The 15,693-nt window shown below is 46.0% G+C and overlaps 1 protein-coding gene across 2 annotated transcripts in view; it reads right to left on the reverse strand.

Annotated features, from left to right (window-relative positions):
• Positions 1 to 15,149, reverse strand: part of aco1 (aconitase 1, soluble) — a 62,075-nt gene extending 46,926 nt beyond the window's left edge. Inside the window, exons 1-4 of one of the 2 annotated variants that reach the window (XM_072517349.1) lie at positions 15,039 to 15,091; positions 12,784 to 12,876; positions 4,386 to 4,517; positions 2,235 to 2,403 (exon numbers count right to left, since the gene is read on the reverse strand). In XM_072517349.1, coding sequence (XP_072373450.1) covers positions 2,235 to 2,403; positions 4,386 to 4,494 — 278 coding nt within the window. In that variant the 5' untranslated portion in view covers positions 4,495 to 4,517; positions 12,784 to 12,876; positions 15,039 to 15,091. Of the gene's footprint in view, positions 1 to 2,234; positions 2,404 to 4,385; positions 4,518 to 12,783; positions 12,877 to 15,038 lie in introns of both variants that reach the window. The other variant, XM_072517348.1, reaches the window with a different exon arrangement.
• Between the last annotated feature and the right edge of the window lie 544 nt (positions 15,150 to 15,693).

Consider the following 15,693-nt stretch of genomic DNA (forward strand, 5'->3'; position numbering starts at 1 on the left):
GATACTGAATAGCAGAGGAGGCTTGGAGGGTTGAATGATCTATTGCTACTTCTCACAATCTTAACTATGCCAATTTCCATTCTCTTCAAAACTGGAAAATAAAATTGTAATAATTTAGAATGTTTCCAAGGCCCAGAGTTCAGGGCCTGTTTTTAGGATTCAGCTTCTGCAAAAGAAACCTTCATGAAGATCACAGGGCTTAGAGGAAAAAGAGAATTGCCACAGTGCTGTTCATAGACAGAACTCACTGGTGTCTTCTCCTAGCAGAAGTAATGACCCCATTGCTGGGACGTTAGATGGACAGAAGAATTAAACAAAACTCCTTTAACATCTGGAACCTGGTTCAAATCTAACCCAGGCTGAAAGAATTAATGTATCTCAGCTTGCACATGATTTATCTGCAAATACCAGCTGTTATGCCCTCAATCATCTCACAGGGCTCGGGTCATCAGCATTTGGAAGCTCAGATTCCAGTGCTCAAGCCTAGTCGGCATGGATCCCCCAGCCTCAGACAAGCCCCGAGTCACAAATACCCCCAGGGGGTTTGAATTCCCGATGAGTATCCAGTGGCCTACCCCCTTCCACATTAGCCTGGTAAATGGTCTGCTTTCTTTCAAACTTGCAGATTATGTGTCCAGAACCTCATCCTGAATGACTGCATCCAAATTGTAGACTTCATTAGGGCGGTACTGTGGCGCAGTGGTTAGCACTGCCGCCTCACAATGCCGAGGACCTGGGTTTGATTCCCAGCTTGGGTCACTGTCTGTGTAGAGTTTGCACATTCTCCCAGTGTCTGCATGGGTTTTCTCTGGTTTCCCCCCACAGTCCAAAGATGTGCAGGTTAGGTGGGGTAACAGGGATAGGGTGGGGAAGTGGGCCTAGGTAGGGTGCTCTTTCAGAGGGTCGGCGTAGACTCGATAGGCTGAATGGCCTCCTTCTGCACTCTAAGGATTCTATGGATACTGAAACTCAGAGCATCGATGGCAAAATAATTCCATTTCACCAGGCCTCCCACTTGGGTTTAGCCCTAGCTCTCACTATGGCCCATTCTTACACACCCACCTAATGTAGAACCTCAAATCAGTATATCTGAGAGGAAAGTAGGCACTGAGGGGATATCGATCGTACAGAATACTCCCCACCCCAACCTCTAGTGTTGGATGCAGAAAATAAAACTGTGAATTATTTAAATTCACTCTTGAAACAAAAACTAGTCTTGTGCTATATACAGTCCAGCGTACACATATCATCGAGAAAACACAATAAACAAGCCAACTTGACAGAAACATAACTTACATCAGTGAATTGCAACACCAAGAAATAGGGCAAGGCCTTGTTACATTAGGAAGCGTTGCACAGAAAAGGATTGAATAGTTATGGAGAAAGGTACATGGAATAGGGTTTCCGTCACTCCTAGATTTAAACAACTTTCTCTTTCATCATTCTTTTCAAATATAATCTGTGGGTTATGTTATGGGCCAGGGTTTAGAGAACCCCAAAGTGTATCATGGAGTTCACCTGACCCACAACTTTTAATAGATTGTGGTATGGGGAGCACACGGCTTGCTCTACAGGTGGTACAGCAGAGAATGGACCAGTGGTTTTTAAAACAAAAGTGTTTATTCTATGAACTCAAGTTAACCTTTTTAAAACAAACAGTTGAATATCTTAGCAACCATTAATTCAAATACACCCCTCAAAGAATACAACACTAAATAACCTGTATGCTGTCCTTTTACCATCCAAAGGACTTAACAAACCTTCAAACAGAAGCACATTAGATTTATATCCAATACGGAGACTGTTTTTACAATTCGGAGTTCACCCAAATGATCCATAGTCTTTGGATGGCTTAGATCAACAGCAGTGCAGCTCACAGACACACCCAAGCTCTTCTCAAACTGAAACTAAAGAAGCAGAAGTGGAGCTCAGCTCCACCCACACTCTGACATCACTCCAGTAACATGAGCAGCTCGATTTCTTAAAGGTACATTTCTTAAACACTCATTTCTTAAAGGGTACTCTCACGTGACAGTTATCAGTGTAAAGTTACAGTGCATTTCAGGTCTGACTCAATACTGCCACAGGGCAGCTGGGTTTTTCCAGCACTTAACGTCTTTATTTAAAATTGCTGTAAAATCTGATTGGAATTAATGCTCGGCCCGTTTTACCTTTTAAAAACAACATTCTGTATACTTCAGCGGCAATTTGTTCTACGTTGAAGCTATACTTACGTGAAGTCCTGCAAGATGACACGGGCAGGTTTAAAAGGCACTTCAACACTTTGGTGCTGCGTCACCTTCCAGTTCAATATGTTTTCAACATCATCTTTCTTCACAAGGAAACAGTCGCAGTTTCGGATTGCTGCTTCCAGGAGCACTCGAATGGAGAATGGCAAATGTGCTATTGAGAGTAAGAGGGATGAAATGTCATCTTCAAATAATTTATCACAGGCTACAAGTTGCACAAGCAGCAGAATAAGCTTTGGGTTAGGCAAGTAGCAGCAGAATTGTTCAAGAAAAAGTGGTATGGGTAAGAGTGGACCGTCAGAAACATGCATTCATCTAGCATCTTTACACTAATAAAAGATCCCAAGATTCCAGGGGTAAAATGTCTAGTTCAGTTCTTGTGTCCACCTCGTGTCCCAGGAAACAAACTTTAATACTGAGCTACGCGAGGAGATAGGATGCATAATCAAAACCAAAGGAATGTTCAAAAAGGTACGTTTTCACCACGTCTTAAAGGAAAAGAGAGGGGTGTGGATACAGAAAGCTTTAGGGAGGGAATTCCAGAGCTGAGGACCTGGTCAGTTGAAGGCGCATTGTACGAGTGAGAGACGTAAGGGGGATGAACAGAAGGTTAGAGTGTCAACATGTCGATGCATCAACCAGTGCATGCTTTGGCAATTATACCGTTAAGCAAATTGATTCATTAAAGAAAGGTGATGGTTGTTGGCTCAACCTCCAATAGAGTATAAATGGAACAGTTGGGGTGGGAAAATAAGGAGTTTGTATCTCAGCTGAGGTGGACGCAGAATAAACTTGCTGAAGGTAAAAGACAAGGTGCTGTATTATTCCTTCTTCATGTACTAACAGTTAATGTTGACATAGAGTTGCATCAAAAATATGTCTCCATCCATGAGATTGTCATCTGCCCACCAGACTACCAACCAGCATATGCAGGAAAACCTTTCTAATTCACTATATCCTCAAGTCTGGGGGCTTATTTCTTTGCAGTCAAATCAACAGCTCCTCCTGTATTTGCCATTGATGTAACTCGTGATTCTGATGTTATATATTTTCAAGAATGCTGTTTTTAAGAAAACATATTTGCTACCTTGTACCACCATGCATCATTATTTGTTTTCCAGTTTCAGATTTTGCTGTCATTTTTTTGTATGGCAACAAAATCAAAATCAAATATCGATATCTATCTAATTTCTGATGTATTCAGTCCTGACATTTGTATAGAGCAAAGTACAAATGAAAATAAATCTGACCATAACAAAATATTGTTAATTGTCTAGTGGTTGAGGATTTAATTGTATTCAGGCTGTGGACATTATCTAAGGATTCACTGGGCAGCATGGTGGCGCAATGGTTAGCACTGCTACCTCACGGCACCGAGGACCCAGGTTCGATCCCGGCTCTGGGTCACTGTCCGTGTGGAGTTTGCACATTCTCCCAGTGTTCGCGTGGGTTTCACCCCCACAACCCAAAGATGTGCAGGGTAGGTGGATTGGCCACGCTAAATTGCCCCTTAATTGGAAAAAATGAATTGTGTACTCTAAATTTACTTTTAAAAATCTACGGATTCACTTGTGCTCCTACATAAAAAAGCAGACTGTATAACTGGTTTGGAGATACATGTTCGTAATCTGCATCTTCTTAAATAAAAGCTCATAATGTGTGTAGGGACTGGATTCCAACTTCCATCCTTCACTGCCTGTTTTTCGGAAACAGACCAAAATTGCTGCCCCCCCACCCCCCGGTTGTTAGTCATTTACGCTTCTTGATCTTAGGAGAAATGCAAAAGGACTCTACTATCAACATCGAAGAACATTTCAATTTGAAAGGACAACACTGCTGGTTCATTTTCATTACAGCTTGTGACAGACTGCCAAAACTCACAGCAGAATCATCATAATTCCTCGGATGTCAAGACACTAATATTTAAGGAAGTGTAGCGCAGTTTCTTTTAAGCAGCCTTGAGAGAGGTTTGCACCATTCATTCCAAAGTGCAGCTTTTGCACACCCAATGACAATCCAATTGGAAATTACGGGATTCACCAAGATTGGCACAAGCCACTGAGCGAACAGTCAACTTAAATATATGTCCTAATGGATAAATTGCGTTACACCTTTGCGGAACGGAGCTTTCCTCACCATATCTGTCATCTTCCAATTTGGTCAGATTGTAGAACTTCTTTTCCTTCAAATTAGGATCAAGAGGCTCCAACAGGTCAGCGTAGGGGTTTTTCATCATCGTTAACATGCCCAATGGACAAAACAGATCACCTAAAATATACAAACATTAAAATGTTATTAGAATAAAGTTAACATGTTATTTTAATGCTCCAACACCAAGATAGTTCTTGCATTAGGGCAGAACTAGGACTGGTCAGGTGGACAGAAAGGTGGCAAATGCGAGGAGATGAATTTGGGTAGATCAAGTAAGTCAAAGGGTTACAAAATAAATTGAGAGGATACGGAGAAGTGTAGAGAAAGTGAGGGAACTTGGAGTGAATGACCACCCTGAAGATAGCAGGAGAGGTCGATAAAGTGTGTAAAAAGGTATATGGACTTACTAGCCGCGGCACAGAACACAAGAGCGTGGAGGTTATGCTGGAACTACACAAAACACTAGTTAGGCCACAACTCGAGTACTGTGCGCAGTTCTGGTCACCTCATTAGAGAAAGGATGTAATTACATTAGAGAGGGTACAGAGTGGTGCAGTGGTTAGCACTGCTGCCTCATGGCGCCGAGGACCCAGGTTCGATCCCTGGCCGTGTGGAGTTTGCACATTCTCCACGTGTTTGCGTGGGTTTCACCCCCACAATCCAAAGATGTGCAGGGTAGGTGAACTGGCCACACTAAATTGCCCCTTAATTGGAAAAAATGAATTGGGTACTCTAAATTTTTTTTTTTTTTTATTAAAAGTGAGGGTACAGAGGAGATTTACGAGGAAGCTGCCAGGGCTGGAAAATAGGGTGGGGCATTCTCCTTGGAACAGAGGCAGCTGAGGGGAAATTTGATTGAGATATACAAAATTGTGAGGGTCCTGGATGTGGTGGAAAGGGCCAGTTTACTTTAGCAGAGAGTTCAGTGACGAGGCGGCATTTGAGTTAAAGTGATTGGTAGAAAGAGTAGAGGGGAGATAGGGAAAAAAGTTTTCACCCAGAGAATCGTGGGTGTCTGGGAATGGAAGAGATGCAGAAACTCTCTCATTTAAAAAGGTGTCTGGATAAGCGCCTCAAGTACAGTAACCTGCAGGGCTACAGACCAAATACTGGATCAGGCTGGGTGGCTCGTTGTTTGTCCAGTGCAGACATGATGGGCCGAGTGGTCTCTTTCTGTGTCATAAACGTTCTATGACTCTCACTAAGAGAATGTCACACGTTACTGGATTCAATGAAGCGTGAGCCAGTGGGAAAAATGGCGAGCAAGCCCATTGAATTGTGGCAGAGGCCGCACGTGAGCCTGTCGATGGCAGGAAAATCTCCTGCAATTAAGTTGGAGGCAGGAGCTGTGTTGGAAACTCACCCACGGGCAACCAGATGTCAATTAGGCTCATTATGGTGTCAATTGACACCAATTATCCCTGAGCCCACCAGAATTTGGTGGTGGCTCAGGGATCAAACAAGAGCGGCACAGAGTTCCTGTGCCTCCCGAAGGCTGCCAGATGAACCCTATTAAATTTGTCTGTGTCCTTTGGGGAGGTGGGGGTCCTTCTTTCAAAGGGATCCAGCATCAGGAAAGTGGGTGGCTATAGTGAACCACACCCCTCCCCCTGCCTCTAACACCCCTCCCCCACAAGCCCTCACTCACCCACCCAAGTCAAGGAATCCACCGATGAACCCTGGTGAAGACAGGCCAGCGGCTTTGGGTGGGCAGGATTTCCACCATGGGGTCCTAAATCCCAAGGAAGGGCCAACGCTGCCCGATTAAATGCCTGGTAGGCACTCAAATTTGGTCAGGCCTCCCCCACAGAAACAATGTGGGTTTCCCACCTATTCTCCAGCTAGTGAGCATGACCCACGGGGGAACATTAAATTCCGCCCATGGATTAACAAGATCCGTACCACTATAGTACCACAATAAACCCAGTGTAGGATGTGCAACTTGCAATGCGACACCTCACAGTTGGAATTAAAAGCTTGCCAGGTGAGAAGACATTTACAGACCTGTTGCAGGGTGTCATGTGGAAAATGCTCAGTATCTAAAGCCTGTGTTTTAGTGGGGCTGTAGAAGAAATACTGTTGAGTATACACTGTGGCAACAAGACATAACAAGCTCTCAATTCCTTCCAATAATAATTCTACTTCCAAGATTGCGAGATATCAACTTCCAGTGGCGACATGTGGTCACATGTTGGGTAGCTCCTGGAAGAGCTCATATTTTGGCCCTTTTCCCCCAGATTTTGAGGAGAATTTTATGTGATTAGTTATTAGAAAAGTTGCAGCAATCAAAGGATGTCAAAATGCCGGAAAATTAATCTGGGAAGAAAAGTTGCGAGCGATAGTCCGCCGGCAAGCTCAGTGGGGAGTTCAGTGGGAGGAAAGATGACGGGAGCAAGCTTGCGGGTGGGGCTGCGCCCAAAACAGTGGACAAAGTAATGGTGGGGGAGTTTGAGCTGCTGTTTTGCAAGCACTTCGACAGGCATCAAAAGGAGATGATGGCCTGATCAAGGAGTGGGTGGATGAGACACTTGCCCTGATAAAGGGGGCTTAGGCCAACCGAGATGCGGGAGCATGGAGAGGTGTTGAAGGGGGTGGAGGGGCCTCTGTTGCAGCACAGCGACCAGCTCACCTCGATGGGTATGGAGCTGCGGAGGGGGGTGAAGAGTAACAATGGGCTGAGAGCCAAAATGGAGGACCTGGAGATCAGGTCTCAAAGGCAGAATCTGAGGATCATGGACTGGAGGGCTGAAGACCGACCGAGTACTTTGCGGAGATGTTCGCCATGTTTTTGGGGGAGGAGCTGACAGGGCTCACTGGTCGCTCCGGATGAAACCAAAGGTGAATGAGCCACCGAGGGCTGTGATAGTCTGCTTCCAAAGGTATTAGATGAAGGAGGTGTTGAGATGGGCAAAGCTGAATCGACGTGAGGTGGGAAGGCGTTGGTATTTGTAAATACCAGGATCTCACATTGGAGCTTGCTGGAATGCGGGCGGCCTTTGTTCAGGCGAAGGCGGCGTTGTATAAAAGCAACATGAGGTTTGGGGGGGGGGGTCTACCCGGCGATGCTTAGGGTCACACATAACTCCAAAGAACACTACTTTGAGACGGCGGAGGAGGCAGAGATGTTCCTGAGAGCTAGAGGGACTGAATCGAGTTTGGACTTTGTTTTTAATCTTTCATCCTTCTTTCAGGTTGTGTTTGAGAGGGGGATGGTTTTGGGACTTTGGGGTAATTTGTTGGGATTTGGTTCTTCCTGGTTTGAGGGATCATTGCATTGGGGGTTTGGAAGGTCTGGGTGTGGAGGGTCTTTGTGCTGGTTTTCTTTTTGATATTGGCATGTGGGGGAGGGGTTGTGGCTGGGGGCACCTCGATAGCAAAGGAGAGGTGGGGGGGGGGGGGGGGGAGTGGCCACAGTCATTGGAACCTGTATGGATAGGTTTTGATGGGCCAGGGAAGTGTGAATGGTTGGGGGAGGGGGGGGAAAGAGAGACACACAATACAGGGAGGTGTTTTTTTTTAAAGAGTAAATGGCTGGGGGGGGGGGCGTTCTGGGAAAGAGAGGAAAAGAGTAGGTGGCTGACGGTGACTAGGGGCAAGGCTGCCTCCCACTGCTGGGCGGGGCCAGGAGTAGTAGTTATGACTGATAGGTGGAGCAGTGAGGAGGGGTGACACCCCCGGTCTGTTTGGTAATGTGGAAAGTGCAAGAGCTGGGAGTACCGTTGAAACAATGAGAGTTTCCTCGCATTTGAAAGCTGACGTGGTGCGGCTGCGAGAGACCCATCTGAGGGTGAAGGAGCAGGTGACGCTTCGGAGGGGCTGGGTGAATTGACTTTGCTATTATGGGGAAGGCAATGTTGGCCGGGGCGAGGAAAGCAGAATACTCGTCGATTGTTATTGGATTTGGAGCCCAGTCCCCTGGGATCCATATTCGGGGTGTCGGACTTGCCAGAGCTACAAACAGGAGCAGGGGCCGATGTTTTAGCCTTCGCCTCGCTGATCGCTCGCAGGCGGGTCCTGTTGGGGTAGAGAACAGTTGCTCCACTCTCTGCCTCACTGTTGCTACGGGTTCTAATGGAGTTTTTGTATCTGGAAAAGATGAAATTTGCCTTGAGGGGGGCGAGTGAGAGGTTCCACAAGAGATGGGGTTTATTTGTACAACATTTCAAGGAGCTGGTTACCATCAGCCGTAAGGAATGACCGCCTATCTCGAAAAGGAATAACCGCCGTTGCCGATATGACATCGGCACTCCACATATCTGAACAGAATAGAACAAAGAACAAAGAAAAGTACAGCACAGGAACAGGCCCTTGGGCCCTCCAAGCCTGCGCCGACCATGCTGCCGCCTAACTAAAATCTTCTGCACTTCCGGGGTCCGATCCCTCTATTCCCATCCTATTCATGTATTTGTCAAGATGCCCCTTAAACGTCACTATTGTCCCTGCTTCCACCACCTCCTCCGGCAGCAAGTTCCAGGCGCCCACTACCCTCTGTGTAAAAAAACTTACCTTGTACATCTCCTTTAAACCTTGCCCCTCGCACCTTAAACCTATGCCCCCTAGTAATTGACCTCTCTACCCTGGGAAAAAGCCTCTGACTATCCACTCTGTCTATGCCCCTCATAATTTTGTAGACCTCTATCAGGTCGCCCCTCAACCTCCTTTGTTCCAGTGAGAACAAACCGAGTTTATTCAACCTCTAGTCATAGCTAATGCCCTCCATACCAGGCAACATCCTGGTAAATCTCTTCTGCACCCTCTCTAAAGCCTCCACATCCTTCTGGTAGTGTGGCGACCAGAATTGAACACTATACTCCAAGTGTGGCCTAACTAAGGTTCTATACAGCTGCAACATGACTTGCCAATTTTTATACTCAATGCCCCAACCAATGAAGGCAAGCATGCTGTATGCCTTCTTGACTACCTTCTCCACCTGTGTTGCCCCTTTCAGTGACCTGTGGACCTGTACACCTAGATCTCTTTGACTTTCAATACTCTTGAGGGTTCTACCATTCACTGTATATTCCTTACCTGTATTAGACCTTCCAAAATGCATTACCTCACATTTGTCCAGATTAAACTCCATCTGCCATCTCACCGCCCAAGTCTCCAAATGATCTATATCCTCTGACAGTCCTCGTCACTATCCGCAATTTCACCAACCTTTGTGTCATCTGCAAACTTACTAATCAGACCAGTTACATTTTCCTCCAAATCATTTATATATAGATGAATAACCTCAGAATAACCTCTCACTTCTATTAAACAACATATTTAAATTGTATTCCAGAATTACCATTTTACTGAGAGCAGCTGTTTAAGCATTTCTCCCAAGTAGAAATTTGTGTCAATTTTAAAATGGGCTTGGCCATTTGTGGGGGTGAGACCCACGCAAAGGGTCCGGGTCCACCTCCTCCTCCGCTATCCTAGCTAAGATCGCGAACACTCCCGCCCAGAACCTTACTAATTTTTCGCAACCTCAAAACATGTGCGCGTGATTCGCTGGCCCCCACCCACACCTCTCACACTACCCCCTGGAAGAACCCACTCATTCTCACCCAGGTCATATGCACCCTGTGCACCACCTTAAACTCTATCAGGCTCATCCTTGGTGAGCTTCCTTTTTGAACAGCTGTAGGCCCTGACGTGAAGGTACACCCACTGTGCTGTTAGGGAAGGAGTGCCAGGATTTTAATAATCTTAATTATTGTCACAAGTAGGCTTACACTAACACTGCAATGAAGTTACTGTGAAAATTCCCTCTGGGTGATTTTGATTCATTGAACCAGTAACTAAGAGGGAAGGACAGATTTGCATTTCAACAGCACCTTTCACTCCCTCTCAAAGTATCTGATAGCTAATGATGTGGAGTCACTGTTCTAGTGTAGGAAATTTGTGCACAGCAAGATCCCATAAACAGTAAGGTGATAATGACCAGATAATCTGTTCACAGGTGTTGGTTGAGGGATAAATATTAGTCAGGACACCGTGATGGGTTATTTCATAACTTTGTTTGACTGATTAATTTGACTAACTTTTATAAACCGCTAAACTACACTACACCCAGATTCCCATAGTTCCTGAAAGAAAAGAATATGAGGGGAAAGAAAATATCAAACAAAATAAATCACTTAAATTTTTCAATAATCTGCGCTGTACCAAAACTAAAAGTTTCAAACTTTAGTATCTCAATACTTTTCAGAATGACGCCCAGGAGATCTACAAGGTTGCATTGGTCTTGGGCCAGACATAACACACACGTCCAACGGTGTCCCACAGGTTGTGTGTTGCACATTTGTCGACTTACTCAAATGTAACAACTTGCACTGATACTGTGCCTCATCACCAGCTAAAAATACGTTCAAGGTATCGCACAAGCCAACGACGTGCGTTTTTCTGTGCAACCACCATTTACTAAGCAACCCATTTGCGCCCAAAAACAGCAGTTGAAGCTAATCACTTTTTGTTGCTTTTTTAAAATATATATATTTAAGGGACATATGCATCTCTGGCAAGGCCAGCTTTTATCACCCACCCCAAAGTGCCCTTGAGAAGTCGGCAATGAGACACTTGCTTTAACTGCTGCAGTCTGTGTATGGGTGCTCCCGCAGTGCTGCTAGGGAGGAAGTTTCAGCATTTTGACCCACAACAATATTGGTTGAGATGATTCGAAAAACTTCCTTCTCCTTTCTGAGGAGTGTCATGGGAATGTTTATAAATCAGTTTAACAGCTCAGCTGGAGCACAACGCCTGCAGCAACGCAGCACACCCTGGGTACGACACGGAAATGTGATCTCCCAGAATGTGGCTTGAGCAAACGCAGAGGTGAGAATGTACCAATCAAGGAGTTCCCCCACACACTGAAAGCAGAATCCTGTGCCACTACTTCACAGGAAAACATTTGATTGTGGCCAGCAGCTTTCAAATTCTTACCATCATTGCAAGCTTCACGAGAACATTTTAAAAACCATCAATCCGGAGACATGAGTTCAAATTCTGTCACAGCAGCTGGGCAATTTTAAATTCAGATAGTTAAATAAATCTGGACTAAAAAATTATATCAGTAAGGATGACCATGAGGGGCATCACGGTGGCGCAGTGGTTGGCACTGCTGCCTCATGGTGCCGAGGACCTGGGTTAGATCCCGGACCCGTGTCACTGTCCGTGGGTCTCACCCCCACAACCCAAAGATGTGCAAGTTAGGTGGATTGGCCACGCTAAATTGCCCCTTAATAGGAAAAAAAATAATTGGGTACTCTAAATTTTAAAAGTACCAAAGTTACTGCTAAATAATTACCTATCAGGGAAGGGCAGCATGGTAGCACAGTGGGTAGCACTGTTGCTTCACAGCGCCAGGGTCCTAGGTTCCATTTCCAGCTTAGGTCACTGTCTGTGGGGAGTCTACACGTTCTCCCAGTGTCTGCGTGGGTTTCCTCCAGGCGCTCTGGTTTCCTCCCACAAGTCCTGAAAGACGTGCTGTTAGGTGAATTGGATATTCTGAATTCTCCCTCTGTGTACCCGAGCAGGCGCCGGAATGTGGCGACTAGGGGCGTTTCACAGTAACTTCATTGCTGTGTTAATGTAAGCCGACTTGTGACAATAATAAAAGATTATTATTATTATTATAATATCGCAATGCAAACCACTTTGTGCATAGAACAGAGGACCAGGTGGAGGCAATTCAATCCAAGAAGCCTGTTCTGTCATTTAATTAGAACATTGGTTTGTCTGCAATAAACGACTTGATTGTCATACAGAAACTATCAAGTCTTCTAATGCCCTTTAGGGAAGGAAGGGAATCTGCTGCATTTACTCGGTCCGACATATGAATCCAGACTGAGCAATGTGACTGGATATTTAGCCGCCCTTTCTGGCCTTGGGTAACTGCCTGTGGGGTGTTTGCACTTTCTCCCTGTGTCTGCATGGTTTCCTCCGGGTGCTCCAGTTTCCTCCCACAGACCAAAGATGTACAGGCTAGGTGGGGTTATGGGATTGTGGGGGAGTGGTTTATGTAGGGTGCTCTTTCAGAGGGTTGGTGCAGACTCGATGGGCCGAATGACCTCAATTTACACTGTAAAAATTCTATGGTTGTATCTCTCGACACTAAGGGGCAATTTTAGCATGGCCAATCCACCAAACCTGCAGTGCTAACCAATGTGCCATCCTAACAAAATATTTTCTTTTCATGACGATGTAAAATTGTCAACACACACAAACATGCAGCCAGTGAGTCCTAACACTTTAAAAAGAAAACATTTCGCAATAACCCCTGTTGGAATGACAAGCCTGAAATCAATGGAATCTATCACATAGTGCGCCACAACGTTAACAGCGAGAACACGGACTGATATTTTGTTTGTTTAAGAAACTGAGAGTACAGACTTACTGCAATGCGAGGAGGTAACACATCAAAGAGCAGATAGTTTATCTTCATCTCAACCCAGTGTGTGTGTTGCTGATTCCCAACACATTCTGTGTTCTTTGTAATATAAATACAGACATTGACAATTTCTTTATCAGCTGTTTACATTTTTTCTGTCTGTCTGTCAATGCAGGCAAGTGATAAATTCAAGGTGAACAAACATGGTATTGTACTAACTCTGAGCAGCAATTAGATTAGGTTCATTTTACTGTGAAGGGGGTTGTACATTAACAGCAGATGGGCAGATTTTAAAAAATATTTCTTCCCAGTGGCATATCACGATTTAAATATATAGCCAACAGGGGCAGCACGGTGGTGCAGTGGCTAGCACTGCTGCCTCACACGCCAAGGTCCCAGGTTCGATCCCGGCTCTGGGTCACTGTCCGTGTGTACTTTGCACATTTTCCCTGTGTCTGCGTGGGTTTCGCCCCCACAACGCAAAGATGTGCAGGGTTGGTGGATTGGCCACGCTAAACTGCCCCTTAATTGGGTGCTCTAAATTTAAAAAAAATATAGCCAACAGCAACAACAGCCAATAGCTACACCAACAACCAAATTAAGATAGCAAGTTGAACTCATAATGTGGCTAATTTACACTTGCTAGAAGTGGCATACATTCAAACACAGGGATTTGTTCTTTGCAAAAGGAACACATTCAAGCCTGCAACCCTTTTTTTTTTTAGCTACCCTGGAGCTTGAGGAGCCGAGCGTTCCCTGTTGCTTTGGCCAGATTTCAAACCAATCTGCACCTTTTTCTTGTGTTGTGATAAAATTGTTATGATTGTTTGAAATTTGATTTCTTGTGTTTATCCTTATGAGTGCAAGATGAAAAGCTTCAACAACGCGTCTCTTTTCAGTAATATTTAAATAGGAATAAAATGAACTCAGTAAAAATAGTTGTTGCACTCCCTCTGTTGTGCCTTCAGGGACAACATTCGAAAGTATTAATAAACAAGTGGTTCACTTGTATTCTTAGACACTTATGCCATCCAGCACAGGACTGATTATACAAACCCAATGGAGTATGACATTATCAAACCAGCAAGCGAGAGCCACGTGGCCAGCACTTTCTGAACATACCTAACACCATCATAACTCACTCCCCACCATCTCCATGGACACTGGCACTTTCCCCAAGGTCCATCTGACTATGGTCATAACGCAGACCTTGCACACCTCCAGTTTTGCCCAGCAAACCTCTGTTCCTGCATTTTGCCTTGAGTTCTGCCATAATATTGCCATTGCACCAGATCCTGCACTTCTTCCCTACCCTGTCCTGACTGCATTGTTGCCATTGCACAGGAACCTACATTTACCCCCCCCCCAGCCCTGTCTGCATTGCTACCATTGCACAGGGTCCTGCACTCCCCATCCCACCCCCCAGCCCTGTCTGCATCGCTGACATTGCACAGTATCCTGAACTTTCCCCCCAGCTGCCTGCATTACTGTCACTGCACAGGATCTTGAACTTTCACCCCATCCTTGTTTGCATTGCATCCATAGCACAGGATCTTGCACTTCCTCCCCAATCCTGTCTGCATTATTGTTGCAATTTCACAGAGTCCTGCACCCACCCACCCCCTGTCTGCATTGCTGCCATTGTACATGATGCTGCACTTTCCCACAGCCATATCTGCATTTTTGCTGCCATTACACAGGACCTGCAACCCCCCCCCCCCCCTTGTCTGCATTATTGCTGGCATTGCACAGGATCCTATACTTTTCCCCAGCCCTGTCTGCATTGCTGCCATTGCACAGGATCCTATACTTTTCCCCAGCCCTGTCTGCATTGCTGCCATTGCACAGGATCCTATACTTTTCCCCAGCCCTGTCTGCATTGCTGCCATTGCACAGGAGCCTATACTTTTCCCCAGCCCTGTCTGCATTGCTGCCATTGCACAGGATCCTATACTTTTCCCCAGCCCTGTCTGCATTGCTGCCATTGCACAGGCTCCTATACTTTTCCCCAGCCCTGTCTGCATTGCTGCCACGGCACAGGATCCTATATTTTTCCCCAGCCCTGTCTGCATTGCTGCCACGGCACAGGATCCTATACTGTTCCCCAGCCCTGTCTGCATTGCTGCCGTTGCACCTTTGCCCGGGATCCTCCTGCCGCCCACGAACAGGCTCGCAGCGAGAGACGGAAAGGCTAAAAACAATATCTCCCGACGCGCGAAGCCCTCATATCACGACGGCGACAGGCTTTGCCCGTTCATTACCTTTTGAGGTCCGGACCACCGGCCACAGCTTCACTCACAAGAGACCCTCATTCAGCCGTCCGCCCTCTGCGCAGGCGCACTTGAGCCGGCGCCTCACGCGTCACACCTCAGCCCCGCCCACTCCGGCGTAACACGTCATTCTCCTGGCAGCACACCTTCCGCGCGTGAGCAGCCCACATGGACTTGGCTGGGACTGGAGTTCCCAATCCTGCAGGATTGTTTCAAACACGTGTCCAGCGGGTGTCAAGTGTACTGTTTGTGTGCTGCACGTCCGAATATGTGCAGTGTTAAAATAGACTTGTTGGAAATTGGAATTGGTTTGGTGTTGTCAAAATAAATGTTTTTAAAAAGGCAAAATGCTCTGGGTTCATGGGGATCAAGTGGGGCAGTGGGATTGACCAGAATGCTCCACGGAGAGGCAGTATGGACACAATGGGCCGAATGGCCTCCTTCCGTGCTGTAAATGACTCTAAAATTTTGGTGGTTCCAGGCTGCCTGGGCGGCATAGGTGCTGGTTTTTACAGGCATAGAGCAGAGGAATGGGACTGATTGGATTTCTCTGGAGAGGCAGCATGGACTCAGTGGGCCGAATGGATACCCTCTGAGCCGTAATGACTCTTTCCCTTCTGGCACGGTAGCACAGTGGTTAGCACAG

The sequence above is a fragment of the Scyliorhinus torazame genome, chromosome 9 (assembly GCF_047496885.1).
Source record: "Scyliorhinus torazame isolate Kashiwa2021f chromosome 9, sScyTor2.1, whole genome shotgun sequence".
Lineage (NCBI taxonomy): Eukaryota > Metazoa > Chordata > Chondrichthyes > Carcharhiniformes > Scyliorhinidae > Scyliorhinus > Scyliorhinus torazame.